The 26,558-nt window shown below is 43.9% G+C and overlaps 2 protein-coding genes across 3 annotated transcripts; both read right to left on the reverse strand.

Annotated features, from left to right (window-relative positions):
• Positions 1-661: 661 nt before the first annotated feature.
• Positions 662-5,848, reverse strand: hepacama (hepatic and glial cell adhesion molecule a; the record flags this gene model as incomplete). The annotated part of the gene is made up of 7 exons (XM_079734004.1): positions 662-1,045; positions 1,180-1,250; positions 1,395-1,462; positions 1,700-1,790; positions 2,727-3,008; positions 3,289-3,636; positions 5,752-5,848. The coding sequence occupies 7 exons, from the start codon at positions 5,846-5,848 to the stop codon at positions 662-664; spliced, it is 1,341 nt and encodes a 446-aa protein (XP_079590130.1).
• Positions 5,849-10,676: 4,828 nt separating this feature from the next.
• nrgnb (neurogranin (protein kinase C substrate, RC3) b) lies at positions 10,677-24,568 on the reverse strand. 2 transcript variants are annotated; one of them, XM_079731541.1, is made up of 16 exons: positions 24,440-24,568; positions 23,928-24,239; positions 23,726-23,800; positions 23,619-23,648; positions 23,430-23,534; positions 22,457-22,481; positions 22,333-22,379; positions 21,988-22,100; positions 21,640-21,764; positions 21,365-21,476; positions 21,047-21,221; positions 20,849-20,919; positions 20,268-20,305; positions 17,897-19,712; positions 13,336-13,497; positions 10,677-11,702 (listed from the first exon to the last, which is right to left on the reverse strand). In XM_079731541.1, the coding sequence occupies exons 11-16, from the start codon at positions 21,198-21,200 to the stop codon at positions 11,679-11,681; spliced, it is 2,265 nt and encodes a 754-aa protein (XP_079587667.1). In that variant the 5' UTR covers positions 21,201-21,221; positions 21,365-21,476; positions 21,640-21,764; positions 21,988-22,100; positions 22,333-22,379; positions 22,457-22,481; positions 23,430-23,534; positions 23,619-23,648; positions 23,726-23,800; positions 23,928-24,239; positions 24,440-24,568; the 3' UTR covers positions 10,677-11,678. The 2 variants fall into 2 exon arrangements, with proteins under 2 accessions (XP_079587667.1, XP_079587668.1); XM_079731542.1 differs by lacking the exon at positions 23,619-23,648.
• Positions 24,569-26,558: the final 1,990 nt, after the last annotated feature.

Raw genomic sequence — 26,558 nt, forward strand, 5'->3', positions numbered from 1 at the left:
TAAATCAAGAAGTGAAAAAGACTCTTGGAGTTTATGGTTTTATTTTGATGTTATGTGATGACCAAAAAACATAAATGCACAGGTTCAGTTAAAATGAAAACAAGGAAAACAATTTAACAACCCTCCTAAACAAACAACGTTCATTTACATATATACAGGCACTTATATCAAAAGTCTGCAGGAAATCACCATCAAGAGGCTAGAAATTGTCTGGTACAAGGCTAGCAAATATGCTGGTGGAATGGGAATTATTCTTATGTCAAAGTAACAGAAAAATTCACACATAAATATGAAACGATGAAAGACGATGGAGACGAGAGGCCCATGACTAGATAGTGACATAGACAGCCACATAAAAAACAACCTTCTATCACATTCAATGAAATCCCGGTCACTTCCCTTCATAATTTAACAAAAGTTCTACAACATACTAAGATTCCTTCTACAGAATATATTGAATAAAATGCATTGGGATATGAAGAAGTAACTATCTGTGTGTGTGTGCGTGTGTGTGTGTGTGTTTGCGTGCGCATGCGTTTGTCTGTGTGTATGTTTATGCGTGTGTGAATGTGTGTGTGTGTGTGTGTGTGTGTGTGTGCGTGTGTGTGGGGTATCAGGTGCGCACGGGAGTGCTTTTGTGTGTTTCTTGTGTGTGTGCGGGTCACTGCAGGGTGGGAGAGTGGGCCTCCTCGGTGGTCAGGGGGCTCCCAGCCCCTCTGTGGGCCAGCTGGCCGGCCGAGGCCCCCACCGGCGAGCGGAGCTTCCTTATGGGGTTGAAGGCGTGCAGCGATGACGCGCCCGGAGAGTGGGGCGGCGACAGGATGGGGATCAGGGGGGCGGGGCTTGACCCGGGGGGCCTGATGGGGAGGGGGTGGGCCATGGGGGAGTGGGCGGGACTGCGGGGGTACCTGCGAGGGGCCGACCACAGGGGCCTGTCGGAGGCGTTGAAGGCCGGGGGTTGGGTGGAGATGTAGACGGGGGCACAGTTCATATCTGGTGGGACGTGTAAGCTACCGGAACATTCTTCTAACCGCTCCAGAGTCTCCTGGGTTGAGAAGAGGATGGACAGGGTCGTAAAATTATATAAGAATGACCTCTGTTTCTATTAATGCAACCAAAAGAAAATGTTAGGTAACAGAGATATTTTGATGCGTTCCTGTTTGTAAAAAGGGCACTTACATCTTCGTTGAGAACGTAGAGAGGCATAGGGCTCCTTCGACCCAGAGTGGATGGTTTAGGCACAACATCAACTGAACAAAAGATATCAGTGGTTCATTATTGGTCATTTAATGTTTGCATAATATTCAACATGCTAGACACTATTACTACCCACACAATGTAGTATTATACTTAATGCAACCAATTTGGATAAATGGACTGTATGATTTTCCTACTATCGTGGCCATTTTCACTTGGCTCCTCATACACAGGGACTCTTTGCGGGACCGACCGACGTTTCTTCCTATGTAAGAAATAAAACGTTATTCTTAAAGCTTGTTTGAAGCTTAAGATACAATTCAATTCAAGTGTTCAATGACAACAGCCAAGAGTTGGGTGGTGGCATTTTTAGCCCAGTGTATTATAAATATCAAAGTCAGAAAAGAGGGAGCAAGAGAGAGGGAGAGAGAGAGAGAGCGAGCAGGAGCGTGAGAGAGCAAGAGAGAGTTTAAAAAATGATTAAAGTCAGAATGACTCTTACTTGGTGGGTTTCCAACAGGCACACACAGTCACCAGAGTGATGAGCAGGAAAATGCCCCCGGTGGACAAGATGATGTATAGCGAGCTTCGTCCTAAGAGGCAGAGGGATAAAGAGTATAGAAAAAGCGATTTTCTATTAATTTCTTTAAAGAAAGAGAAGGGGTGATAAAAGAAGTCCAGCTTGATAGTTTCCCTTAAGAAATGTGACCAGGCATGTTCACACCGCCCCTTCTAACTCTCATAGTTGAAGAAGTAAGGTGTGGTGTTATGCATGAGAAGTGGTTCCTTGTAAAGAAGGGTTCCACTTTGCAGGGCAAATCCGAATAGAAATTAGGTCCAAGATGTCGAGACTTTGGGGCATGTTTTATATTGTTCATCTCTCTGAATAACCTGACAGCTTTTTATACAAACCCTGTCGTCCACATGCAGGATAGGGTTATGTAGGTTAGTCCCAGTGGAACTTTGTGGTTTGGTACTCATATATCTATGTATAGTAGACCTATAGGCCCAGGGTAAATTGGTCCCTCAACATCCAGACAGTAGAGAACATCAAAGCATGCTCTCGCTGTCATCTGCCTCATAAATTATTGTCTTTTACTAAATTACATTGTGAGCAGGGACTGCTTCTCATTCTGTCTCTCCCTCTCCACCTCCCATTCTCCCTATCTGTCTCTGTCTCTGTATTGCTCTCTTTCTATTTCTCTCTCTGTCTCTTTGTCGATGGCCTCGATTCGAAAGCGGCCTATGTTGGATATGCACTTGCTGTAAAAAACAATGATGCCAGCATGAGAAGACAATTGCATTTGCAAAGGCTTTGTGATGACAATGTGATTCATTAGAGCATCCTGCTCTTTCCGTTCACAATATTTAGCAATCTTCACCATGTTGGACAAAAACGAAACACTTCCACTCAAGAAGGGGCTGTAAGGTTCAATTCCTTTAAGCAGCACAGTTAACAAGTCATCTTTTTCTTCTTGATGCACCGCTCTGGGCTCATTTGGGGGACGGACGTGGTGGGGGCCACCTACGGTAGACGCTGAGCCTGACGGGCACACTCTTGGTGGTGCTGATGGGGTTGTCCACCATGCACGTGTAGACGTCGTCGTCGGCCATCAGCACTCGCACGATGGTCAGCACCTTTTGGTCATGTGATAGCAGCAGACGTGTGTCATTGGTCAGGATGTTATCTCCCTTCATCCAACTGTAGATGGGCTTGGTGCCTTCGTTGTGGGCACAGTGGATGCTGAAGTACTCGCTGTACTCCAGGACCGAGGAGGCAATCATCTGGACGAAGGGTTTGGACACGGGAACTGAGGAAGGACAGAGAGACATACAGTTTAGTGGGTAGCTGAAGGATTGTAACACAAGAAGGAAACGTGTAGGCCATATATTTAGGACCTTTTATGATCATAGCATAAAATCCAACACTTTCACCTCAAACCCCCCCCCCCCCCCATATTGCATCAAATTTAGAAGTCCCTATTCCCAACCCAATTTTGAAAACTTTGTTTAAAACAGTGCTTAAAAAAGTGTGAACTTCGGAAAGCCCTTTAGTTCAGAGGCTCCCCACCGGCCTGGCGTCCGTCCTACCGTCCACGGTGAGCTCGATGGAGTGCTCCCCCGTGAAGCTGTCGTCGGTGATGGAGATCTCCACCTCGTACACGCCCTCGTCCGACAGCTGCAGGTTGTGGATGAGCAGCGAGCCGTTCTCGTACAGCAGGATGCGGTCGCGGTACTCGGGCCGCAGGTTCCCTATGATGCTGGTGCCGATGGACTGTACCACCGTCACCGACTTCTCCCCTTCCCTCTTCAGCTGCCACTTGATGACGGGCTGGTCAAGGCTGGTGCTGGTGTAGCTGACGGACAGCAGGGCGTCTCTGCCCACCACGCCCCTCACCAGCTGGGCCTGGCTGGTCACGTTCACCCCTGACACCCCGCCTGCAGGTGGGTAACATGGTGAAGATGTTATAAGTTGCCAAGAGCTCCATCTGTGCAAACACGAAGTTTGGGGATTGTTTACTTGAAACTAAGTCACTAGAATTTTTGTATTGCATGCCTCAATGTAGTGACACAGCGAATAGAGAAGTGCCAAGACTGCTTGTAATCTAGCTTGTTCATCTAGCAGGCAGCGGTAGAAGTGCCCTTGTGTGCTGCTGAATGTTGTGATTTATGATGTCTTTTATCTCTCAGCGTCACACAGCAGAACCTCAGGATATAGTAATGACTAAATGACCCAGAACAACTATTCAAACTTTGGGACACATCCTCGTGTCATCATGACAGGCCTCAGCACTGCAGTGCGATACGCTGTTCCACAACAAAAACCACCACAGCCACTTACACAACCATGTCATTATCGGATTCAGAAGGACTGCTAGAAGTACAACATGTCCCACAACATATCCCACAATAGCTCATTAGCATGCAGATAAAGGGGCATTAATAACATGATGTAATGTCATCACCGGAACAAAAGATGCATTCAGGTTGAGGTAAAGATCACACAGCACAGCACATTGCTCTGCATGGATGGCTATCTAGATCTGCCTGGAGACACATCTTGCTCAATCATCAATCTGCCCCCCCCCCCCATGTCCCTGCCTAAAATGGCCTCTTAATGACCCCAGGGCCCTGGCTTGTGAACAAGTAATTTACTGATTCTGATGTGTAACTCTCATTATTCCCAGTCTCCTGTCGGGATGTAGGGAAAAGGTCTTTGGGTCTTGGGGCCTCATTGTTCTCTTTATTGACTGGCTCTGTCTTGGTTACCTAGCCCGGTGAAGCCATTACGCGCACAGCAGTGGTTCCTATAAGTCTGGAGAGTTCCTGGAGTGGGGAAGGCCCTGCAACCTTGGCTAGGCAGAGTATGCCACTGGTAGCCAGGAAGCAGAACGTTAGGAGTGAAAAGGGGCAAGAGAAGGAGCGAAAAGGAAAGAGAGAGAGAGAGAGAGAGAGAGAGAGAGAGAGAGAGAGAGAGAGAGAGAGAGGGAGAAGGGGGAGGGAGAGTAACAAAGAACGGTAGAGGGGGACTAGGCCGATGTTCACTATTCTCTGTTCCGAGGCAGTTAGCATGGCATCGCCTCATCTCCGTGGTAACCATTTGGTCCGCCTGACAGGAGTTGCCAGGACGATAAGACAAAGAACACGATTGTTTGGACTAGTTTACTCCCATGAAAAGAGGGAGAAAGAAAGAGAGAGGGGAAGAGAGGGAAGGGGAGAAAGCGAGAGGGAAAGCTAGAGTGCGAGAGAGCAAGAGGGAGAGAATGAGAGAGTGTGAGCGACAAAGAGCGAGAGAGAAGGAGAGAGAGAGAGAGAGAGAGAGAGAGAGAGAGAGAGAGAGAGAGAGAGAGAGAGAGAGAGAGAGAGAGAGAGAGATTCTTTGTTACTGGCGAAGCAGGAGATAGACACAGGGTCCAGTGATTCTGTTAACGGAGGCCTACAATATTGTTATTGTCCAGGGTAACAAACTAACATGGAATTTTAAACTAACAATAACTCATGAATATTTATTAAGACTAAAAGGAACATTTATAGAAGTGCAATGCTGGCAATTAGGTTTTCCTTTCTTAATTCATTGACATCGATTTCTATGAATTAGCTCTCAACTAAAACCCCTTGATAGAGATATCCTTATCTTACCTATTCCTATTTCCTGAGCCCTCCGGCTGAGCCCCCTTCAGTCTCCTTTGGGTCTGAAATGGATGAAGCTCCCACTACAACCTGATCCATCCTACCTCTGCTGGGGTTTCAGCCATCATACATAATAAACCCACTGGCTAATACAGTTTAACCTATAATCATTCATTGCTCCAAGAGTATGTTCCGATCCAGCACATCCAGCACAATCATCAAAGTTACAGCCGATAACATAATATAACGAAAACCCTTATATACTCCCAAAGTCAATTATAAACTCTTCTATAAATCACACCATGAAACCAATTTCAAAAGCAATCTTATGTTTCATCCAAAAAACACAAACTTTCAAACAGCCAAACAGTGGCGGCCATATATCCCAGCATGCCTTTCCAATCACCAAAACAAAGTGTTTACCTGTGAAGAGCAGAGGGAGGGAGAGGCCCAGGAACGTCAGCAGCGGAGGAACGCCTGTCGCTCTGTGGCGTGGAGATGTCTTCCTCTCCACCTTCATCTTGTGTCCCCGGCTGAGTCTCTAACCCACCCAGTGAGCATGGTTTAGCCACGCTGAACACGTCTCCTCTATGGCTTGACTCGGAGCATTTGCTCGCTCTATTCCCCCCCTCAGTGCCTGCCTGCCTGCCTGCCTGCTGCACTGGCCTCTCTGGACTCTCTACACCCTAGTCAGATACGACACAACGGCCAACTGTGTGTGTGTGTGTGTGAGTGTGTGTGACTCTGTGTGTGTGTGACTCTGTGTGTGTGTGTGTTCTCATGAGACAGAGACATACTGTAGATGGTCTCCACTCTTCCATTTGACAGTGCCCTTTCATGGGAGAAGACAAAGGACAGACATCTCGGTTTGCTTTAGTTTCGGGGGAAAAAAGATCTGACAAAGGGAATAAATGTATTTTAATTATCAGCAAACGGATTTGTTCATTCTTGAGGTTGGTGTTTATTTTTTTGGGCCAACAAGTTTGTGTTAGGTCTCTTAAAATGGATAACAAATGTAGAGCTGAGTTGCTACCAGTGGAATTCCTGGATCAAAACAATGTCTCTAAAGAGCCATTCCAGAAGAACCGATTCTGAAAAACAACCCCCCACACTCTCCCCTCCACTTGGGAAGCTCACAATTTATGACTTGGCAACAGTTCTACTAACTTTCTAACTGTGTACACAAACACACACACACACCAAACACACACACACACACACACACACACACACACACACACACACACGCTCACACATACACTGACATACACACGCACACAGAAAAACAGACACTGACATACACACGCAAACACAAACATGCCCACATACACAAACACACAAATATACACACATACACGTGCACACCCAGATACTCACGCAAGCACCCACAAACACAACAATACACAAACACTCCCATTCCCACACAAAACAGCTTACGCTCACACACATACAAAAGCAGGCATGAAGCTAATTGCAACCTTGAATGTCTGTGAGCTGCATAATAAATTGTTTAAACAACCTGTGGTTCCTACAGTGTCCTGCTGGGGGCATCAAAGTAACATTATTCTTTGGAAGGAGAACAAAACCAAGGCAACTTGTGGGGTTTGGTTTGGTTTTGCATTAGATGACTCCCTCTCTAGAGTAAACGCATGCTATTGTATGCATAACTTCTTATAAGCTGATATGTATTCCCTGGTCACCCGCTGTTGAAGTGTTGATGCAGCAAACCTGTTTTGAATTATTATTCTGAATCATTGAGGTGTTGACTGGTGAGAGAGCAGCCCCTGCAGCCCCACAATTAATAGAACTGATGGCAGTTTTTAAAGGCAGGGGGTTTGTCATGTTCTTTAACAGCAGAATGACAGCAACCCACAAATCGATATCAGGATGCAGCAACTGTGTTCAGTTATAACACTGAAGTTATGCCCTAAGGATAAGGAACACGAATGAAGGCATGCTGCCTTTTTATCATGTTTTTACTTTGGAAGCGGAAAGAAAATGTTGCATTCAATTTTTCTATGGGTGACATCTTCCGTGGCTTCCATTAGAAGACGTCCCCATGTAATGCAATGCATTAGCCTTCTCTCAGAATGTTCTGCGTGTATGTGTGTGTGTGTGTGTGTGTGTGTGTGTGTGTGTGCGTGTGTGTGTGTGCGTGTGTGAGTGCGTGTGTGTGTGTGCATGTGTGAATGTGTGTGTGTGTGTGCGCGCATGCGTGTGTGTGTGTGTGTGTGTGTGTTCCACAGATCAAAACATCTCCCCCATCGTTTCGCCGCACAGCACAGCGGTGCACGGCCCGACACAAGATGTCCGTGTGATGACGGGAGGTTAAAGTGTGATCTGTTCCACTACAAAGGGAGAGCGCTGGGAGATAAAAGCCTGAGAGTTGGAGGAACGGGAGAAGGGCAGCAGTCATCTCACGTCCTCCCCGGCCTCCGAGGGGTTCCTGCGCCGCAGCTCACACGCGCCTCTGAAGTTGGCCTTCAAAGCTGAACCGCGCTCTCTGCCCCCTCACTGCCCTGGATAGAACTACAGCAGCACCCGCTCTCTCTCCATCACCCGCTCTCTCTCCATCACCCGCTCTCTCTCTCCGTCACACTCTCTCTCTCCATCACCCGCTCTCTCTCTCCGTCACACTCTCTCTCTCTCTCTCTCTCTCTCCATCACCCGCTCTCTCTCTCCATCACACTTTCTCTCTGTCGCTCTCTCTCTCTCTCTCTCCATCACTCTTGCTCTTATCACACACATAAAAAAACACACCAATAGAACAATAGCACAGAGTAGTTATACCTACAGTAAGGACACACACACACACATGCACTCTGTCTATCTATCTCTCTCACTGTCTTTCTCTCTCTCGCACATTTCATCATCTATGTGCACTATGCACATTTTTTGAAAAGATTTTGAAAATACGAGTCATACATGATGCATCTGAGGTGCAGAGATGGTCAGGTTGCGAGCGCTGGATATCCCATTCATGTGCCCCCCCATCGTGAGGGTTCTGCTTGGTACCCGTCTCTAATTACCACCCAGGAGACCTGATGGCGCGCCCTCCACTGACACTCTCCAGTGGAACCAAAGTGGACCACATCAAGCACATCATTCTAGATAAGGACACATCTGATAAAAAATGATTAAAAAAGTGTTCCGTCAAGTTATAAAATGATGAATGATGAAAATGATACAATCTTGGATAGGGGCACCTGACATTTCAACGAGATTAATGATTGGATAATGTCTACCAAATGAACAGGTAGGGGGAGGCGCCCAAATAAAAAATCTCTTAGCTCATCGACCTGTCAGAACATTTTCCCAAATATCCAGAATTCAATCCACAGCTTCAAGTGGGTGTTGCGCTAAGTTTGGAGGTTTGCTGAATATCGATTGTTCACCCACGGTCATTAAAATGGACAGGAGAACCTGCCAGAGAACGCCAGGGATTGAGTAGGAGAGAGAGAGAGAGAGTGACGGAGAGAATGATAGAGCAAGAGAGAGAGAGAGAGAGAGAGAGCGAGAGAGAGAGAGAGAGAGAGAGCGAGACACAGAGACACAGAGACACAGAGAATGAGAGAGCAAGAGAGAGAGAGAGAGAGAGAGAGCGGGAGAGAGAGAGAGAGAGAGAGAGAGAGAGAGAGACAGAGAGAGAGACAGAGACACAGAGAATGAGAGAGCAAGAGGGAGCGAGAGAGAGAGTGAGATAGGGAGAGCGGGAGAGAGAGAACAATGTGGAGAATATGTCTGTGTGTGGAAGTAGAGCAGAGTGATGGGGGCGGAGGGCACTGCCCTGTCTGTTCTGATGGCCGAGCAATGCCACAGAGACTCACTTTAGTTCAGACCTCCTACCATCTACCAGCTGGTGACACCACCAGCAACCTGTGTGTGTGTGTGTGTGTGTGTGTGTGTGTGTGTGTGTGTGTGTGTGTGTGTGTGTGTGTGTGTGTGTGCATTTCTGTATGGTGTGTGTGTATATATGCACAATATGTGTGTGTGTATGCATGGTGTCTGTGTGTGTGTGTGTGTGTGTGTGTGTGTGTGTGTGTGTGTGTGTGTGTGTGTGTGTGTGTGTGTGCATGCATCGCGCCTGTGTGTGGGTGTGTGTGTGTAGGAATGAGTGACGGTGCGTGGGATCTGCAAATGCAATTGTGGGCTTAGTGTTTTTTGTACCCGGCATGAATGTATGTGTGCAGTCCATGTGTGTGTGTGTGTGTGAGCAGCTTGATGTAATAGTGTGTGTGTGTGTGTGTGTGTGTGTGTGTGTGTGTGTGTGTGTATGTGTGTGTGGAGCTCAGTCGCTCAGATGTGCGTGGGTGGGTAGTGTGGGAGAACTGGGAGACTAAAGGAGCCCTAGCAAACCGCACAAGATGGTCTGAGCAAGTGAAGTGTATCACAGACGCTGCTTCAGATATAAATACATCTATATGTAATAATCATATCCTCTGCAACGTATGGATTGAATTGTCTGACAAAGCCAAAGCAAACTTGTGGTAAACCCAAAGGGATGATCGTTCTGGAGTGAAGGACTTAGTGTGTAACATCTTCTGAAACCATTCAAAGTGATTATTAGTGTAATTCTGAGTGATTCTAGTCTGTTCAAAATGTTAATAACTATACCGGCCTCATGACTCATTCTGGATGCATTAATTATTCCAAAAGTTAGCTAAAGCGTTAACCGTGTTTCATTATTTGATTTGGCTTCATGAGGCCATTAAATGGCGATGTACATTCCACATGTTGGAATGATGGAATATGCATCCATTCATGGTAATTAATGTCATCTGGTTTTGAAAGAAAAGCAAATCTCTACAGCATCAAAAGTGAAGAATGCAAATATTATGCTTAATATTTTACCCAACACATGTGTTTACCTTGAGAGAGCCTCATTTAATTGATTGATTAAATAAATGAACTGCATGGATCTATAATGATCCATTATAGGCGGACGGGTGGGTGTTCTGAACCGCAGGGCATACTTTTAATCAATGAAGCAATGTGGGGTATTCATTAGTGTGAGCGTCCTACTGAGTGGGCCTGGAATGAGTTCCAGTGTTAATGATGGAGAGAGGGAGACAATCTTAGTGTATCTCATATAACAGATTGAGGAGCGTGTAGCATGAAAGGTCAACGCTTATAAGTGAGGTGAAAAAAATGAAACACAGATAAACACAAGCTATGCTAGAAAAATGGAGGCAACACGTACCCTTTGTATGGTATGTATTTATTAAAGGAGCCGCATGATTTTACAGCAGGTTGAAGCAAAGTTTTAAGTCTTAAGCATGATCATATAACTGACTTTACATCCTCTGTTAACTGTCAATGGATTATTGGTTAGAAATGTGGTTGACAACTTAAACCCACGTAAACAAGAATAGAGTGAATTCATCAAATTTTTATAGTTTAAGCTAGACTAAGAACATTTGAAAGAAAAGGTTATTACTGCATGCTTACTGCTTTGGAAGATCAGATTTGTAGAAAATACTGTCAACAGAGAACTGGTGTTTGATCTGTATGCAAAATGATTATTGTTGTAAGTCAAAACCAAAATCATATAACTTAAGCAAGAATAGATAGGATAATATTTTATACATATAGCTACCTTTGTCTTGCTAATGAGTACAATCACAATTGTGTAGCTTTAATCAATGAACACAAGCAATAAAAGCAAGGCAAACAAGTTCAAACAAATAATAATAAATGAATAATGCAGAACCTTATCATGGCTTATTAAAGGTATTTCTCCTATCTTTTCTTCATTTATTTATTTATTTTTTTTACAGATGACAGGAACTATTTTCATCCATAACTAGCCCTGTTTAGCAATTCAGAAGACATTCATTTACACATCCACGGGCCGTCAAAACTAAAAACTAGCACACGACCAGAAGTTTCACGAGCACATGCAGCAGCGCGTTGCACACAATCTGGGTCAAAGCCAGCCACACCGAGGAACCGGGACGCACCAGCAGCAGAGGAGCAACTTCACACACAAAATGCACAACACACACACACAAGTCGACACACCCTTAAAATCTGCCTGAAGAGAATAACATAGGTTAACTACTGCTTATCTGTGTATAATATATAGTACATACAAAGTGGTGATTCCTTGGGTAAAAAGGTTGCGTGCCTATTAGTAGCAGCCTATAGCCCCTGCTAGGCTTGTACCAGCCATCTTCCTCTCCCCCACGCTGGCAAGCCTCCTCCTACCCCCTTCCTCCTTCAGTCTTCCTTCCTTCGAGACGGGGGCAGGTGGGGGCAGGGTGTTGGAGGGTGGTGGGCGGGGCTGCGGGGAGTTTGGGGGTAGGGGGAGGGGTGTCACTGCTCTGGTACAGATGTGTTGTCTTCTCCCTCTACTGCCCCCGCTCCTCCTGTCTCTGAGGAAATGGAAGAGATGCACCAAACATTACATCATTTTAGAAAACCTTCGACGTCATTTTATGACAGGAAATACGAAAAAAAGAGGAAGCCAAGTTGATGGTGTCTTGTGCATTCCATGACATCGCTTCATTAATTAATATCACACAAAGTCGTACCTCATCCTAAAACTAGTTGCACCATCTTATCACCGATAGGCTCCACGGAATAAATCTGAAGGCGTGATCCATCAAATATTAATAAAAAGTAATTTTGAGCAAATCAAAAAGGCTCCGAAACGTACCCACCCACAAAGTGAGAATCAGAGCGCGATATGCAAAAGATGATAGACATTTTTAGGAGGATAAACCCAGTTTTATGGTCTGCTGACCTAGAAGGGGCCGTCCTAAGTGGGAGGGGTTTGGCTGTGCTGTCTCTGTACGACAGGCCCATTAATTCTCCCTGCACCTCTGAGGCATGAATGTAACACACCTGGAGTTATAAATACATCCCCTACATCGGATGTTGGGGAAACAGGAAATTGGGTGTATAGAACAGAAGGATTTGGACATTCGACCTCTTTCTCCTACATTTGATGCCTTTCAGTCCATGAATATCCTTCGCCATAGAAAAGGAAATATATTTTCTTCAAGCCTCCCACCTGGGATCAGTTTTTCTGCTTCAAAATGGCAGCACAGCTGACAATTTGATAGATGATTTAATAAATACATTAAAAATTTCTCACAGTCTGACAAACCCAATCCCTTCAGTCTCAAACCACCTACCTAGTTGCCACTTTTCTGGTTCAAATGGTGCAAATTAGCTGAATATTTGACAGAGGATTTGATTAGCTTTTTCTTGCAGTCTGATATTATGCTTTCGGATTTATGCATAATATTCCTAATTTCTTCTGACTACCATTTTATCGTGGGAAGGAATGTCTTATGACATGTCAAAAAGAGGCATACTGAATCAACACGACTGCACTTGGTTGTCACTATCTGAGAAATAATTTGCCTTAATGGAGAGCCTTTCAACAGCTCCAGTCAGTGATTTATTAGAGCTCTCAGTCAGTTCCTGCCATCCCTATCAGGTAATTAAAGAATCAGGCAGTATGCATTGCATCAGTCACACTTGGGACACACCCATCAGGGGGTTCTATAATTGGTGTATTTAATAAGTCAGACAGGATTTGAACAAGTTTAACGTTATGATAAAACCAAGTGGCAGAGTCTTCGTGGACAGCAAGCAGACGCATGAGAATCCTACGACAGATTTCATGTCGTAGGATGGTAGAAAACTCTAGCACTGATTGTGTTGTCAAGCCCAGTATAGCGATGCATACATCAAAAACCCACAAGTAACAAATGCTAAAATCAGCCTCAAAACTGAGCCCGCCTGTCCACGTTATGCACGACAGCCGCTCCTGATGTCCCTCGGCGGGCCCCTCTTCAACATCAATCTGGCCCCGTCTCAATCACTCTCTGGGGGCTTAGGAGGCTCTGTCACCTGGTCTTAAGGTCTCGTACACATAACGCCCTGTGGCGGGGGTGCTTATGGGTCGAAGGGGTCAGCTATACTCTTATTCCCTTAGCCTCTACACCACTGACCTGTGCCCCCCTGGCTGCTGCCGAGTGCCTCCCCAGTGCTCACCTCCTCCCCTTCGGCCTTCTCCTCCGGCTTCATCTTCTTGCGGGTCATGTGGCCACGGAAGCCGGCCTGGATTTTGGCGGCGGCCTTGTTGGCTTCAGGGTCGTCGAGGGGGATGTCCATGATGTCCTCCTCCTCCTCCTGGGGTCTGCTGCACTCCCCCTCCTGCACAGAGCTCCAGACGTCAGGCTTAGCTCGACCTCCTGTGGTACATGATGCTATCTCCTACTGGAGCCCCGAATCAAGGCCACTTTTAGTGGGGAATTGACGAGGAGACCATGAAGCTATTGGTGTTTTTTTGTTGGTTTGATGGGTACGGGTGGATATGTGGTAGTCATCCATTGTCAAAAAGAAATATGATTTTGAGGACTCTTGGCTCTCTGAGTAAGAATAAAGGGAACCTTATTCAATCCTTGGGGTGGCATTGTCTGATTCAACCCCACATTGTTGCGCATAAGTGATTTTCTTTCCCGTTGTCCTGTCAAATCTGTGAAAGAGACTATCCTTTTTTAAAGTTTTTTAAAGTTAACTTTGAAAATGAGGTAAAACCGTGGGTTGGGGGAACAAATATGTTGGTTCTGGTACCTTCCACTCAGATTAATGAGTATGAATGTAAACCTAAAGGGAATGTCACAAAGTAATTTGGTTGTGTTGAGATGCACCCAATTCTACGTCCGCTAATTGTACACAAAACGCCCAATCAGCACTAATACTGAATCTATTCATCCACAGATACAATGCATGCGGTGCCAAAACAAGAAGGAGTGGGTGAGCGAGTGGGTCGTTTGACAATGAGCAATAAAGTGACAGTGAGAACACCGCCGTTGACGTGTTATGTCAACACCAATTCAGACGGCGCCATGGAAACAGAAGAACAAAAGAAAAAACAGCAACCCATGTGCATTGCTTATCAAGAAAAAACTAAAAACGAACCAACCAAACCAAAAAACAAACAAAACAAACAAACGGATTGACGTGTCAACACAACAAAAGCCCCGGCGGCCCACAGAGTGGGCTCAGCGGTTCCGCCTCCCAGCGGCTTTGGCAGGTGAGGCAGCGATCGCCCTCGTCTCCCCGGGAGAACAAACCATCCAGTGTGGGTGTGAGTCCACCCACCTGCACCGCTTGTTAGCCCCCCCTGTCTGACTGCTGCTGCTGCCGCCGCTCAGGGGCCACTTCACAGCCACAGGCGGACCACCACAGCCCGCCCCCCCCCCCCCCCAGCGCGGTGCCTCTTACCCATTAGCATGATAGGTTGTTCGTTACTGAGGCTGGAGGCGGTTTAGTGCATTGGTTTATGTAGAAATTAAGCAAAAAGAAAATGTATTTCAAAAAATGATATGGTAACCACAAACAACGTCACAGTGCAGCCAGCCAAAATGGCAGCATGTGTTTGTGTTGTTCAATTTTTAAAAGTGGAGTACGAATGTATAAATATACCAACGGGATGATTTTCATCCGCTCGACTGAGAGGGGTCGCTCTGTCCACTGGGGAAAGTAGTGACAACACAACAGAGCTCCATGTTCAATGCATTCCCAATCCAAACAATACGAGCAAACAACCCGCTCCCAACAGTAAAAAACAGCTCAATGTACATGCCTGCACTCCTCTGTCACATCGGCTGATTTATAAAGAAGGCCACCAGTTGATATTATTACTTTATATTGTCATGAAATTCATATATCATGGCAATAAAACATAACAATATCAAAAGATCAGCTGCTTTAAAAAAAGAATCCTACCTGTTGATATTATTCAATTCAAGAATAATAATATAGTTTGATAATAATCCGACCAGTTCAACTGAATATATTCATTACTAAAATAAAAGTTGATCCGAGGCGTCTACTTACAGTGTGACAATCCATGGCTCTCTACGAAACAAAAGACGTGTTGGATGTGGAGAGAAGCGGAACTAGAACGCCCGTGCTTTGCTTCCTACGTTCAACCAAGAATGCTCCCTTACATGAGTCTCAAGTGCAGTACAGATGCCTGACTGTATGCTCACCAACACACACACACACACACACACACACACACACACACACACACACACACACACACACACACACAAACACGCACACACACACACTGAGAGCGAGAGGGAGAGAGAGAGAAAGACAGAGAGAGACAGAGGGGGAGGAATGGGAGGGAGGGATGGAGGGAGGAAAAGAGTGAGAGGGAGGGAGGTAGAGAGTTGGGAGGGAGGGAGGGAGGGAGGGCGGGAGGGAGAGGGGAGGGGGGGGGAGAAATAGGAAGGAGTGCTGGAGAGAGGGATGGAGGGACAGAGAATCGCTAAAAACATGACACCATGTGTTCAAACCTTTTAGTCACCCTTTTTTTCTCCCAATATAGCAGCATTCACAAACAATTACTGAACAGAGCTTGAAAAAAACATTTGAAACTTAGTTGGACATATTTACATAATTCACATAATGATGATGATTTTGACTTGCCAGTGTGAACAGGCAAGGCATAAATTGAGGGAAAATTACCATTCTTTTCCCAAAATGACAATTTACACGAGTAAACTCACAAAAACAAAAACAAAAAAACAGTCAAAAGCAGCATCCTACATGTTCCTAATATTGCCAAGGTCAAAAAATAATGAGCAGACTCAAAAAATACAAAATGCCATGGACACATGGTGGCACAGGAAAGCAGGTGTACATGGCTTGCAGTGCCTATCACCCCGACGTGTCATCATTTGATTAGAGAGGCAGAGTGTGCTAACTGCACTCTCCGTTCCTCTAATCCCAGCTGGTCCAGACGCCCACACTCCACTCTCCTCTTCCCTCTCCTCGCCTCTCTCCACTTCCCTCTTTCCTCGCCACGGAGACAAGACATGGCGAAAAACATATCCATTTGTCTGAGTGATTTCCTGACATTTACTCTCACCTCTCGCCACTGTTAGCCTCTGCTGCAACACTATGTTCGCTGTCTCAGAGGAGGGCTTGGGTCGTGTGAGGGCTTGTTGAATCTATCACGCTCTGTTTAACGAATTGATCCATTCCTGGGACTGTCTTCTCCATGTTGTAACTGTATTGTGATGGGTGATATTGTAGAGGGAATTTCCGTCATGCTGATACAAACAAGTAGTGAATTTTTAGGGGTTTCTGTCAACAAATGGATGCCTCTGTGTGTGCTCCTCAAAACGAAAGCAAGAGAGTAGGTGATGGAAATTTGTAAATAACAATTGGACATGATGTGAAAGATACTAAACCAAGTGTAAATTGCATTTATTCACATGTATATGACTCTACCAGTCCGCAACAATCAATTACATGTGTGGCATGCAGCCAATACATAACAAGCTTCTTTTTTTTTGACACGCGTCAATTGGACACCACTGTTAAAAGCCACATCGCTGATGCAGATGCTGCCTAGCAACTATCAGGCCCACCATCTCCCATTAAGTTCCTGACGACATCGAGAGTGTGGGATGGTGAGGAGTTTCCATGGTAACATTCTTAGTACTCTTTTCACAACTCTCTCTCTCTCTCTCTCTCTCTCTCTCTCTCTCTCTCTCCCTCTGTTTGGGGCCAAGTAGTCAGTCCAGACAAATCAACAGGCCTAACTATGTCAGCAGAAGAAGACTTTAATGCCTTATTCACCTGAAAATTGTCAAAATCAGTCCTTTATTGTGATGAATTACTGGTGAAAGTTATGCTCTGAGGAGGCGGAAGTGCTCCCTAGAGAATATGGAATTTTGTAACAGCAAGGCGATTTTTGACAATCAAGCAGCAACTGTTAAACCCCTTTAAGTTTGCAAACAAATTTACAACAACACAGATGCAGACACAAACACACTCACAAACACACACACACACACACACACACACACACACACACACACACACACAAAAACTCACACATGCACACACAAAAACTCAGACACACTCAGACACACTCAGATACATTCAAACACATAATTACACAAGCTCAAACATACATTGTGTGTAGGGGCAGATGCACAAACACATCCACACGTGCACACTCACACAAATACACATTGACACACACGGAAAATGGACATTAAACTACATAAATTGAGGCTGTTTCGAGGCTGACTCTGTTGGATGACATTCAGCGTTACGAAAATGTAGGCCTTTATGTCATCGAGGAAATGCTATGCTATTTATGGATTGTTTTCAATCACCACCCCCTGGAGAGGCCAGTGGAGAGAAAGTAGAGATGTACTGTTGACCAGACTCGTCCTTGGCGGGGTCATGAATATAGGCTAACAGAGAAAGTCATGTGATCAGACTGAATCTCAACCAGAGACATGGCATGGCTCGGAACACTCTAGTTAAGTTATGTGCACATATTTGAGTTTTTGTGATTTCGCCATGAGCACATTGTGCTCGTCGTTTTCCTATCTACTAAGATACAAGGGTTAGGATTATACTTTACTTCGTCGTCAGACTATAATGTGAAACTTTGTCCAAATCAGTAAACATTTTGCTCTATTTAGACAATGAACAACTTTATCATTGTCTATAAAAAGAGAGAAAACATCTGAAAAATGCCATGTTGTATCAAGCCATAAAGAAAAGAGGTTACCTTGTCTTCATCCTTGGTCTCCTGATCCACAATGTCATTCTCAGTCTCCGGCGGCCTTTGGTCCCCTTGGTAGACGTCATCATGTGTCCGACCTGCATCGAGGTGGTAGATTTCTATGGACCCCTCCCCCACGGCATTGCTCCTTCCTTGTCCTTGGTCATCAATCACCACCTCTTCAGCCCGGTCTTCTGCCCCGCTGGTCCGCGGCATCACCACTGCGTCCTCCATCTCCTCCATAGTGTCCTCAGGCTGTGGCTCCACAGGTGCCAGAGCTATTTCCTTCATCTCTATCGGATTCTCCTCTACTGCCATCACCTCAGCCACTTCTTCCTGTTCTTTTTCCGGTTCAGATTCGTTCGATTTTATTCCAGCGTTACCATCATCGAATTCAGAAGGAAGCCCCTCGTCCATCACGCTGAACTGTCCTTGTGCGTCGTCTATGACCACTCGACTGATTTCTCTCTTTTCATCATCAATGGCGTCTTCTGGTGGATCGTCTGTCTCATTGTATGTGTTCAGTCTTTCAGGATCCTTATTGCCCCGGTTTTCAACTTCACTTGCGTCCGCGTTGTCTGTTTCATCATCGTTATCAAAATCAGTTTTTAGCTCAAGATTTGTCAAACCTGCAGTGGCCTTGCTTGGTAAAATTGTTCCATCCAAACCTCCTTTGTAGCCAATATTGCTCAAGGCTAGGTCACTTGTGTCCATCTCCATGCTGATGTCTGCAGCCTCATTGTCGTCTATTTCCTCCCTTTTGGCCTTCACTTCTTTCTGTTGTCCCCCTGTTTCAGAGGTGGGTTCATCAATGTTTTGTAAACCATCTTCCCCATGACCAGACCGAGCCCCAATGATGTCCTCATTCAACTGGCTCTCTGGTCGCTGCTCACTTTGTTCCACGACCGAAGATCCGTCTCCTGTCGGACCTTCAGTCTCAACTATCTGGTGAACTTCGGGGACATCATCAAAGTTAATCTCAACTAAGGCCTCCTCCTGAGGGGCAGCATCAGTAGCTAAGATATTCTTCATTTCCTGCGTATGATGACCAGCATTTCCTGTGGAAAGTACAAGTTCATGTGTTTCTAGAGGATGTGACTCGATTAGTTCTTGGTTCTCCAGTGTTTTCTTCTCCTGAGGTTCCATATCTTCTAGGGAAGGTGTTTGTGTTCGGTTTTGGAACAGCGAGAAGCCCCCAGGAAGGTCTTCCTCTTTGGTAGAAGGTGCATTAAGGTAATCATCGACCACATTTGCTTTGTCTGTCTGCTGAAGTTCCTCAGCACACACATCCACATCTGCTAGCCCAGAAAATGGAAACTCCTGTCTAACTTTTTCAGCATCAGCACCTTGGTCGATGTCCGATGTGTCTCTAATCTCGTCACCTGCTAAATTGTTCTCTTGTTCTTGTATGGGTGGTTTTTCGCCGTGTTCAATTGTTTGTAACTCATCAGCGCACACGTCTCTCATGGAATCGTCTAGGGATAATAACAAACTAGTGTTATCCAATTCAGACTGACTGATATCTTTGTCTGTCGAAAACTGGATGTCACTTTCTATCAATTCCTGATCAACTTTATCATTTGCAGTGAAAAGCGTTTGTTCTTCATCCTCTTTTTCCCTGCCACAATCTTCACTGCTAACACCCGCAACTTGGAGTATGTCATCTGACTCTTCTGGCGAGAGCTCCTCTTCAGTTTTGACCTTCTCTACTGTTCCTCGATTGTCACTCTCTTCTTGAACATCTTCAGTGAAACCATCAGGCTGCCTGGTGTGGGGTGAGGCTACTTGAACACCTTCTTGATTTTCAGTTTTTGACCTTTCTCTGAAAATAAATATCAGACCAAAATAAGAGGCAAGATATGCAAAGAGTTTAAATGTGTACTACTAAGATGTTATCATTGTACATAAAATTGCAAGCCTGTAGATGGTAACGTTCTTAAAATTATACAATTGAAGTCAAGGCTTTCTGCATTAATCTATTGATTCTCTGATCTTGACTTTCACTTCCCAATCCTTTCCTTCTTTTTAGTGACACTAGAAAATATTCTTTACATTCTGTAAACTGCAAGCAGGGTTAGTTAGATTGCACTTTGGTGTACTAATGAAGAAAATATGTTACTGCTCCATTTTAGATTTAGATATAGCATATAAGTCCATTTTTGATCAGTAATAATAAGTGATAATAAGAAATTAACAACAAACATTGGGTTGAATTTGTCTATCTTTAAAATGAATGTATATTCATCAATAATAATAAACAGGAAATCTCAACAGATATTTTATTATCATCTTCATTTTTTCTATCTGCTCTCCTTCCACGTCCTGCTTCCCTTGTCCTTGCATTGATGGGGTACAGACGGTACGAGTTGCAACTCACTCAGTGTAGGAGGTAACATCTGTTGCAGGTGGAATAGCCTAGAAAGGTACAAACATATTACTTTACATTAAAATCAAGTGAACTTCTCTACCTAAGGATTGTTATGCACAGAAGAGTTTGGAGTTGTTCAGCATCAGGGTCAAAGGATAATATAACTTTCAGGGGCATTTTACCAATACAATTATATTAGGATGGCCAGGGGCTTTGGTGCATCATCTAACCATTGCCCTGTATTTGCAAAGGGGGCCCAGACCTTTTTCATTGGAGTCATTAAAAATTGGACTTTCATGAAACATAGAAAAGAAGATAGGCCTATTTCCCATATTGAATACAAATGCCTTGCAAATTATCCAAAATGCCCCCCAAAATTACGAAAAAAATGTGAATGAATTTCCTACCCCTGTCAGGATGAAGAATATTTTTCAAGGCAAACATTTACTCTAATTGAAGCAGTAATTAAAAATGTAATTGGTTTAGAGGCCTTGTTTCAGGTTAAACTACAAAACACTATTTAATTGACTTCCTGTTAATATGCTAATTGTATCACCATGTTAAAGTAAATTGTTGAAATTAAATCAAACCTTAAAAGAATGGTTGTTGTAGAATCTGTCCTCGATTTTTGCTGCCCACTCAGCAGGGTCCAAGCCACTCTCTTAAAGTAATAATGAAAATAAAAATAAGTATACTATTATCTGTGTAACTAGGTATGCAGTGACATTGCCTTCAGGGGCAAACACGTCCTTAATCAGAACATTAAACTGTAACGTTAGGTCAATTACCTTCTCTTTCTTTAAGAAGGCGTTCAAAGTAAAGGAGGGCATAAGTAGGGATGTCTTCAGGCTGGTTTCTCAACACTTCCCTCGCCAGCCCCTCCAGGATGGAGCCAAACCCACGAGGAACTCGTAGGTGTGTGTTCGAGAAAGGTACAGCCATCCTCTCTCAGACCACGTAGGGCTTCAGCAAGAATGAGTCATACAAATGTTTTGATGTCGTTATTTAACGTCTGGTAAATTCAAGTTAAATATGTATTTCCTGGACTGCATGAGCATTTAAGTATTTTGTTTTACAAATTATTATTAGACTCAATGTTAACGTACCTTTTAAATCGACTTCAACTGAGTGCAGCGAGACACCAGAGTGCATGTCATCAGTTTTGTTTAGGATTGTTGCTATGCAACGAAACTAATGTACGGAGACACAAGGGGTCCCCTGCTCAAAGGAGAAACCCAAGACAGTTGTTCCGTTTATTTTAATACACATTAAAACCAACATGTACATAATTAGAATCAAGCATTTAAGTCAGGCATGGATTTAATACATTAGGTTTGTCCCAGTAGGCCAACTCAATCACGAATACGTAATAATAGCATACTCTGAGTTGGTGCTCAGTTTACGCGAGATTTCTCTCGGGATCACGTTGAGTCGGTCAGCAGAGCGCGAGATCTGCGGCAGGTGAGACGAAGGGAAGGGGCTCAGGTACGTCTCATCTCTCCAGCGCTGGACAGGGGAACACAGTGGATAGGAAGTTAGTGTTACCATAGTGACCGTCGTGTGTAGCACACCAACTAAACTCAATAATGTATGACATCAAGCGCTCAGCCTCTTATAGGTCCATTTCTCATGTTATTAAGTCTTCGACAAAACGTTACCGTTCAACTCGATGGGAAAATACATACACTTGCATACATATACTTTATGGAGACTGAGCTAATGGTTTTACCTCTCTTTGATCTTCGTGACTGCCGTAACATATCTGCGCGAGCTCTTGCGAGCTCGCCCCTCGGACAGTGATCACGATGTCAGCGTAAGCCACCTCGCTGTCACTCTGGTCCTCTGGGTGAAAGGACAACCAGAGACTTCTGAATGAGTCGTCTGTGTTACATTTCCCCACGTATCGTTAATGGTGACACAGTTGACACACCACGCGCCGCCACACTGTTAGAGGCTGTTGCTCTCTCACAGTGACTACTGTGACCCTGCACAATATCATAGCATCTACCATGGAAGCCCCACGAATTTAGTGGTTGGGAATGTACAATTGTTAATTTCACGGAAAATGTCTTACCTCTAGCAGGTGATGGGTTGGCATGGGAACCTAGTGATGTAGGCCGACTGGGAAAATAGTCATTTAATTATACGATTTTAGTAGCCATAATATGACAAAAAAATGGATCATGTTTTTGACTTACGCCTTTACTGAATCAACAGGGCCGTCTGAAAAAAAAGAAAAGTGATTCTGTTTTAGAAACATAACAGATTACTGGCTATGTTAAAGTTTATTATACAACAGTTAGTTCCGACCAAGTAATTTGATTGGACAAGAGGCATTCCATGAGTGCTGATAGAGTATAACAGCACTGGGACTTTTAACTATACATGTATCTATTGTCACGGTTAGTGGGTGGCAGGCAGGCAGGTAGGACCCAATAGCAGACAGTTCAGGTAAAGGATAATTTAACACCTTTAACGCAAAAGGCAAGGAACACAGGTGACCCAAGGAACACACAGGACACAACTCACCACAAACTACAATGATCCAACAAGGAATAAAGGAAAGGCAAGGGCTTAAATACCAAACACAGGGCACGCAACGAGGAACAGCTGAAACACATTAGGGGAGGGAGCAGTAATCACACAGGAGGGAAACTTGACAGGACATGGGGAGAAACAAGACAGAGATACCAAAGTAAAACGGGAAACACAGGGAAACAAACCAAAACAAGACAAGGAAACAGACAGACCATGACATCTATCCGCTTTGCAGGTTTTCTAATTAAGCAATATCACATTAGAGGGATTGTTGTTGTACTGTATTTCAGCACGGCTGTAATACAGTCGTAGGTACGAGGCCGTAGGCAGAGTGCCGAAGATAATCACTGCCATGCTGATATTCAGTACAACAACACGACCCCGAGTGTGATATTGCTTTTATGCAACAGTTATACAAGCACCATTTATTATTATTTATTACGGTTAGGAGAACACCTGTAAAGCGGAGTGATAAGTATCGTTAAAAGTCCCAGTGCTGTTATACTTTATATCAGCACTCATGGAATGCCTCTTGTCAAATCAAATTAGCCGTGCTGATATTCAGTACAACAGCACAACCTCAAGTGTGATATTCCTTAATTATAGAACAAAGTATTAATGATATCAGCTTACCCTTCCTTTTATACTTTACTAAGAGGAAAACCCCTAACCCCACAAGGAGGACAATGCCAACAATTACAAGGGTTCTTTGCAGAGTTTTCATTCCAGCCACCTCCCCTGTTATAAATAAAAAAAACACAATGTTACATCCAAATATTCATATTCATATCCTTGATTTACATCAAAATCATATCATATCACCTGAATCCTTTGGTTGGGTGGGAATTGAGGCTAAGAAAATATATAACATATTAGCATCTTGTAAAACTGTGCAAAAAATAATTACCCTCATTATACTCAAAACTCACGTGTAATCATTTCAGTCCATTTGATTTCAGAGCTTTCCGTGTTAGAACCAGTCCAACTGGGAATGTCTGTATAGCCTGGAATTTGTCAGTTTTTTTCAGTACATATAAACTTTAACTCTGACCAGAAATTCATGTATAAAATCCCCTTTCTACATTGGTTTAAAAGGTCCATATCATAATTCGGGATGTTAAAGAAGCATACCATGAATCTGCAGCTCCACCCTACGCTCTGTTTTTTGCTTCAGCTCCGGGTGAGCTGTGTCCTCAGAGTAGCAGACTTGGATGGAGCCGACATCTTCGATAGAAATGTTTGGAAACTGTAGAGATACGGTGCAGACTCCATTCTGGGTGATTGTACCCAAACATCCTGCAGTGCCATAGTATTCTTCAGGACTCCAACAGCCACGGACAAACCCAGCGGAACAGTCGTATGTGCAGTTCAACGTTAATGGTTCTCCTATGGCAACCCTTATGGTGTCAAGGGCTACCCCTGTTTTCTCACATTTGGTTGGGTCTGCAATGAGATTAATTATGAGTATATGACATGAATATTATTGGTACATGTGAAAGCGTTATAGCATTATTGGACCATGAAATTTGACTAGTTTCCACAACACCGATGGTGTTGTATCAAATGTCTTTTATGCAAACTATTTTAGGTTTAAGCAATATTTAGATAATATATTTATTTGTAGAATATAAGCAGATACTTACTTTGGCTCACCCAAAGAAGGAGCATTGTCATGTAAATTGAAAACCTCATTTCTTTTTTGTACAAACTTCTCCGGTTGAACTCTTTTCAGTCAAGATCTTGTTGTGGTGTCTTTATGATGACAGTTGTAGTGTCACTACCAGATACTGTACAGGGCTTTCGGCTTAGCATGCCTCCGACTCTGAAGCAAAGGAAGTGGTGAGCAACAGGATACATATGGAGGTAGAAAAACTGTTCATTTTCCATAGAGGGCACCTGGCTTATTTGAAATGGAAATATGTAATGGCAAAACATTATGTTTTTAATTGTATTTCTTTCCCTATTCTTTTTACATTTATTGAAATATTGTGTGTTTTATCAAAAAAAAGAGCGATGTGCCTCTTAAAAAACCGGATGTTTAAACGACTTGCAAATGCATGCACCTGCAGCTCGCTAATGCACCTCACATCCCTTCATACCTAAAGAGAATGTTGCTGCCACACACACCACCACCCACAACAAGAACCCACGATCCACAAAAAACAGAAACTGTAAAGAAAAACATAAAAATACATTGGTTTCAAATGGTTATGTGTTCGCTGTTTAAAACCAACACAAATGTTACATGGACACACATAACCCCCAGTCATTTCAATCTCAAAGGTTGATTTTCCACATACATATCATGTATTATGAATAACAAGATGGAGTTACAAAGAACACCGTTGCATACCATTACAGGGCTGCTAGATAACAAACTGGGGCCTCAGATGTCAGGCTCACATTTCACTTTCACTGACAGAGGGCCTCTCACTTTCAAACATCCCCCGCACAGACCTGATGGAGCTGATCACACTGGTCCAAACTGGCTCTAGAGGAATGTAAGGAGCTATTAAAGAGGAGATATAACGAATAAATTAGAAAGGGTACAAGGCTAGTAAGGGTATATTATCAATGCTATTGATAATGTGGACATGGAAAGTAATGCAACAGTTTGGTTTTAGAGCAATTTGGGTGTTTTTGCTGCTGGCAGAGTCGGCTGCTCTCATCTCAGGTAAGACGATGGATGTTTTCAGCCGTCGGTCAATTAGAAAAGGGGTTTTCAATAGGATTAATCAAATAGAAATCGTCCACATTCATCAAACAAGGAGAGGAAAAGAAAACGCATCACTTCAATTAAATTCAATATCATTTTTGTTGTATAGCCCTTAATCACTTTTTTTTTACATTCTCAAAGGGCTCTCAAAATTACATTCTCAAAGGGCTTAACGGACCAAATATTTATCGAATGGTGTAATGACTCACCCACTTTTATTCATTGTGTTTTAACCTGTATGTGTTTATGAATACTTTGTGTAAGAACCCTTTGAAGGGAGCGCCGACCTGCCTATGCAGTCGAAGACGGACCTTGGCTGGTGCTCGGAGGGAACGTACGTCTCCTACCACGGCTGCTTGGAATGCACCACAGGCCACTTGTAAGTCCACACAATCTTCTCTGACACGTTGGACCCAGCCCACACACTTATCTGAGTTATATGGTGACCTGCGGCAGTGCAAAAAAATCATTTAATAACTATAACGTGATCTTTAATTATCCAGTTGTCCTGGCAATGTGTCAGCACCTCACAAATGCCCACCGGGAACATTCAACTTCTACACAGGGAGGAGCAGCATCGCTGACTGCAAGGTGGGCTAACTAAAAAGACTTAAAAAATGTTTTTATTTTGTTCAGCCTTGATAGGGTCTTCGTTCAAAGTGTCAACAGACATTTTTTCCAATGCTGATTACCAACTCTGTTCGATACACTCTAAAACACAGCACCATAATAATGTCTTTATTATTTAAAAAAAAATATCACAACGACAAATACTAATCTTCAGAATTTATTGACTGATTGGTACACCTAATTTAATTCATCGATCGCATACAACTTAATGTAAAAGTGTAAAACACAACAAACTTAACTTTCATTTCCGATTACGAGTGCCGTTGAATACATGGTTGTCACACAATTGACACGACCGCATGATACCCACACTAAAGTCCATGTGCGCCTGCTGTGTGCCGTAGCCGTGTTCTCATGGCCTGATCAGCTCCGAGGACAGAGCGGACTGCAGGCCGTGTCCTGTTGGCTTCTCTTGT

The sequence above is a fragment of the Pollachius pollachius genome (genome assembly GCF_949987615.1).
Source record: "Pollachius pollachius genome assembly, chromosome: 3".
Classification (NCBI taxonomy): Eukaryota; Metazoa; Chordata; class Actinopteri; order Gadiformes; family Gadidae; genus Pollachius; species Pollachius pollachius.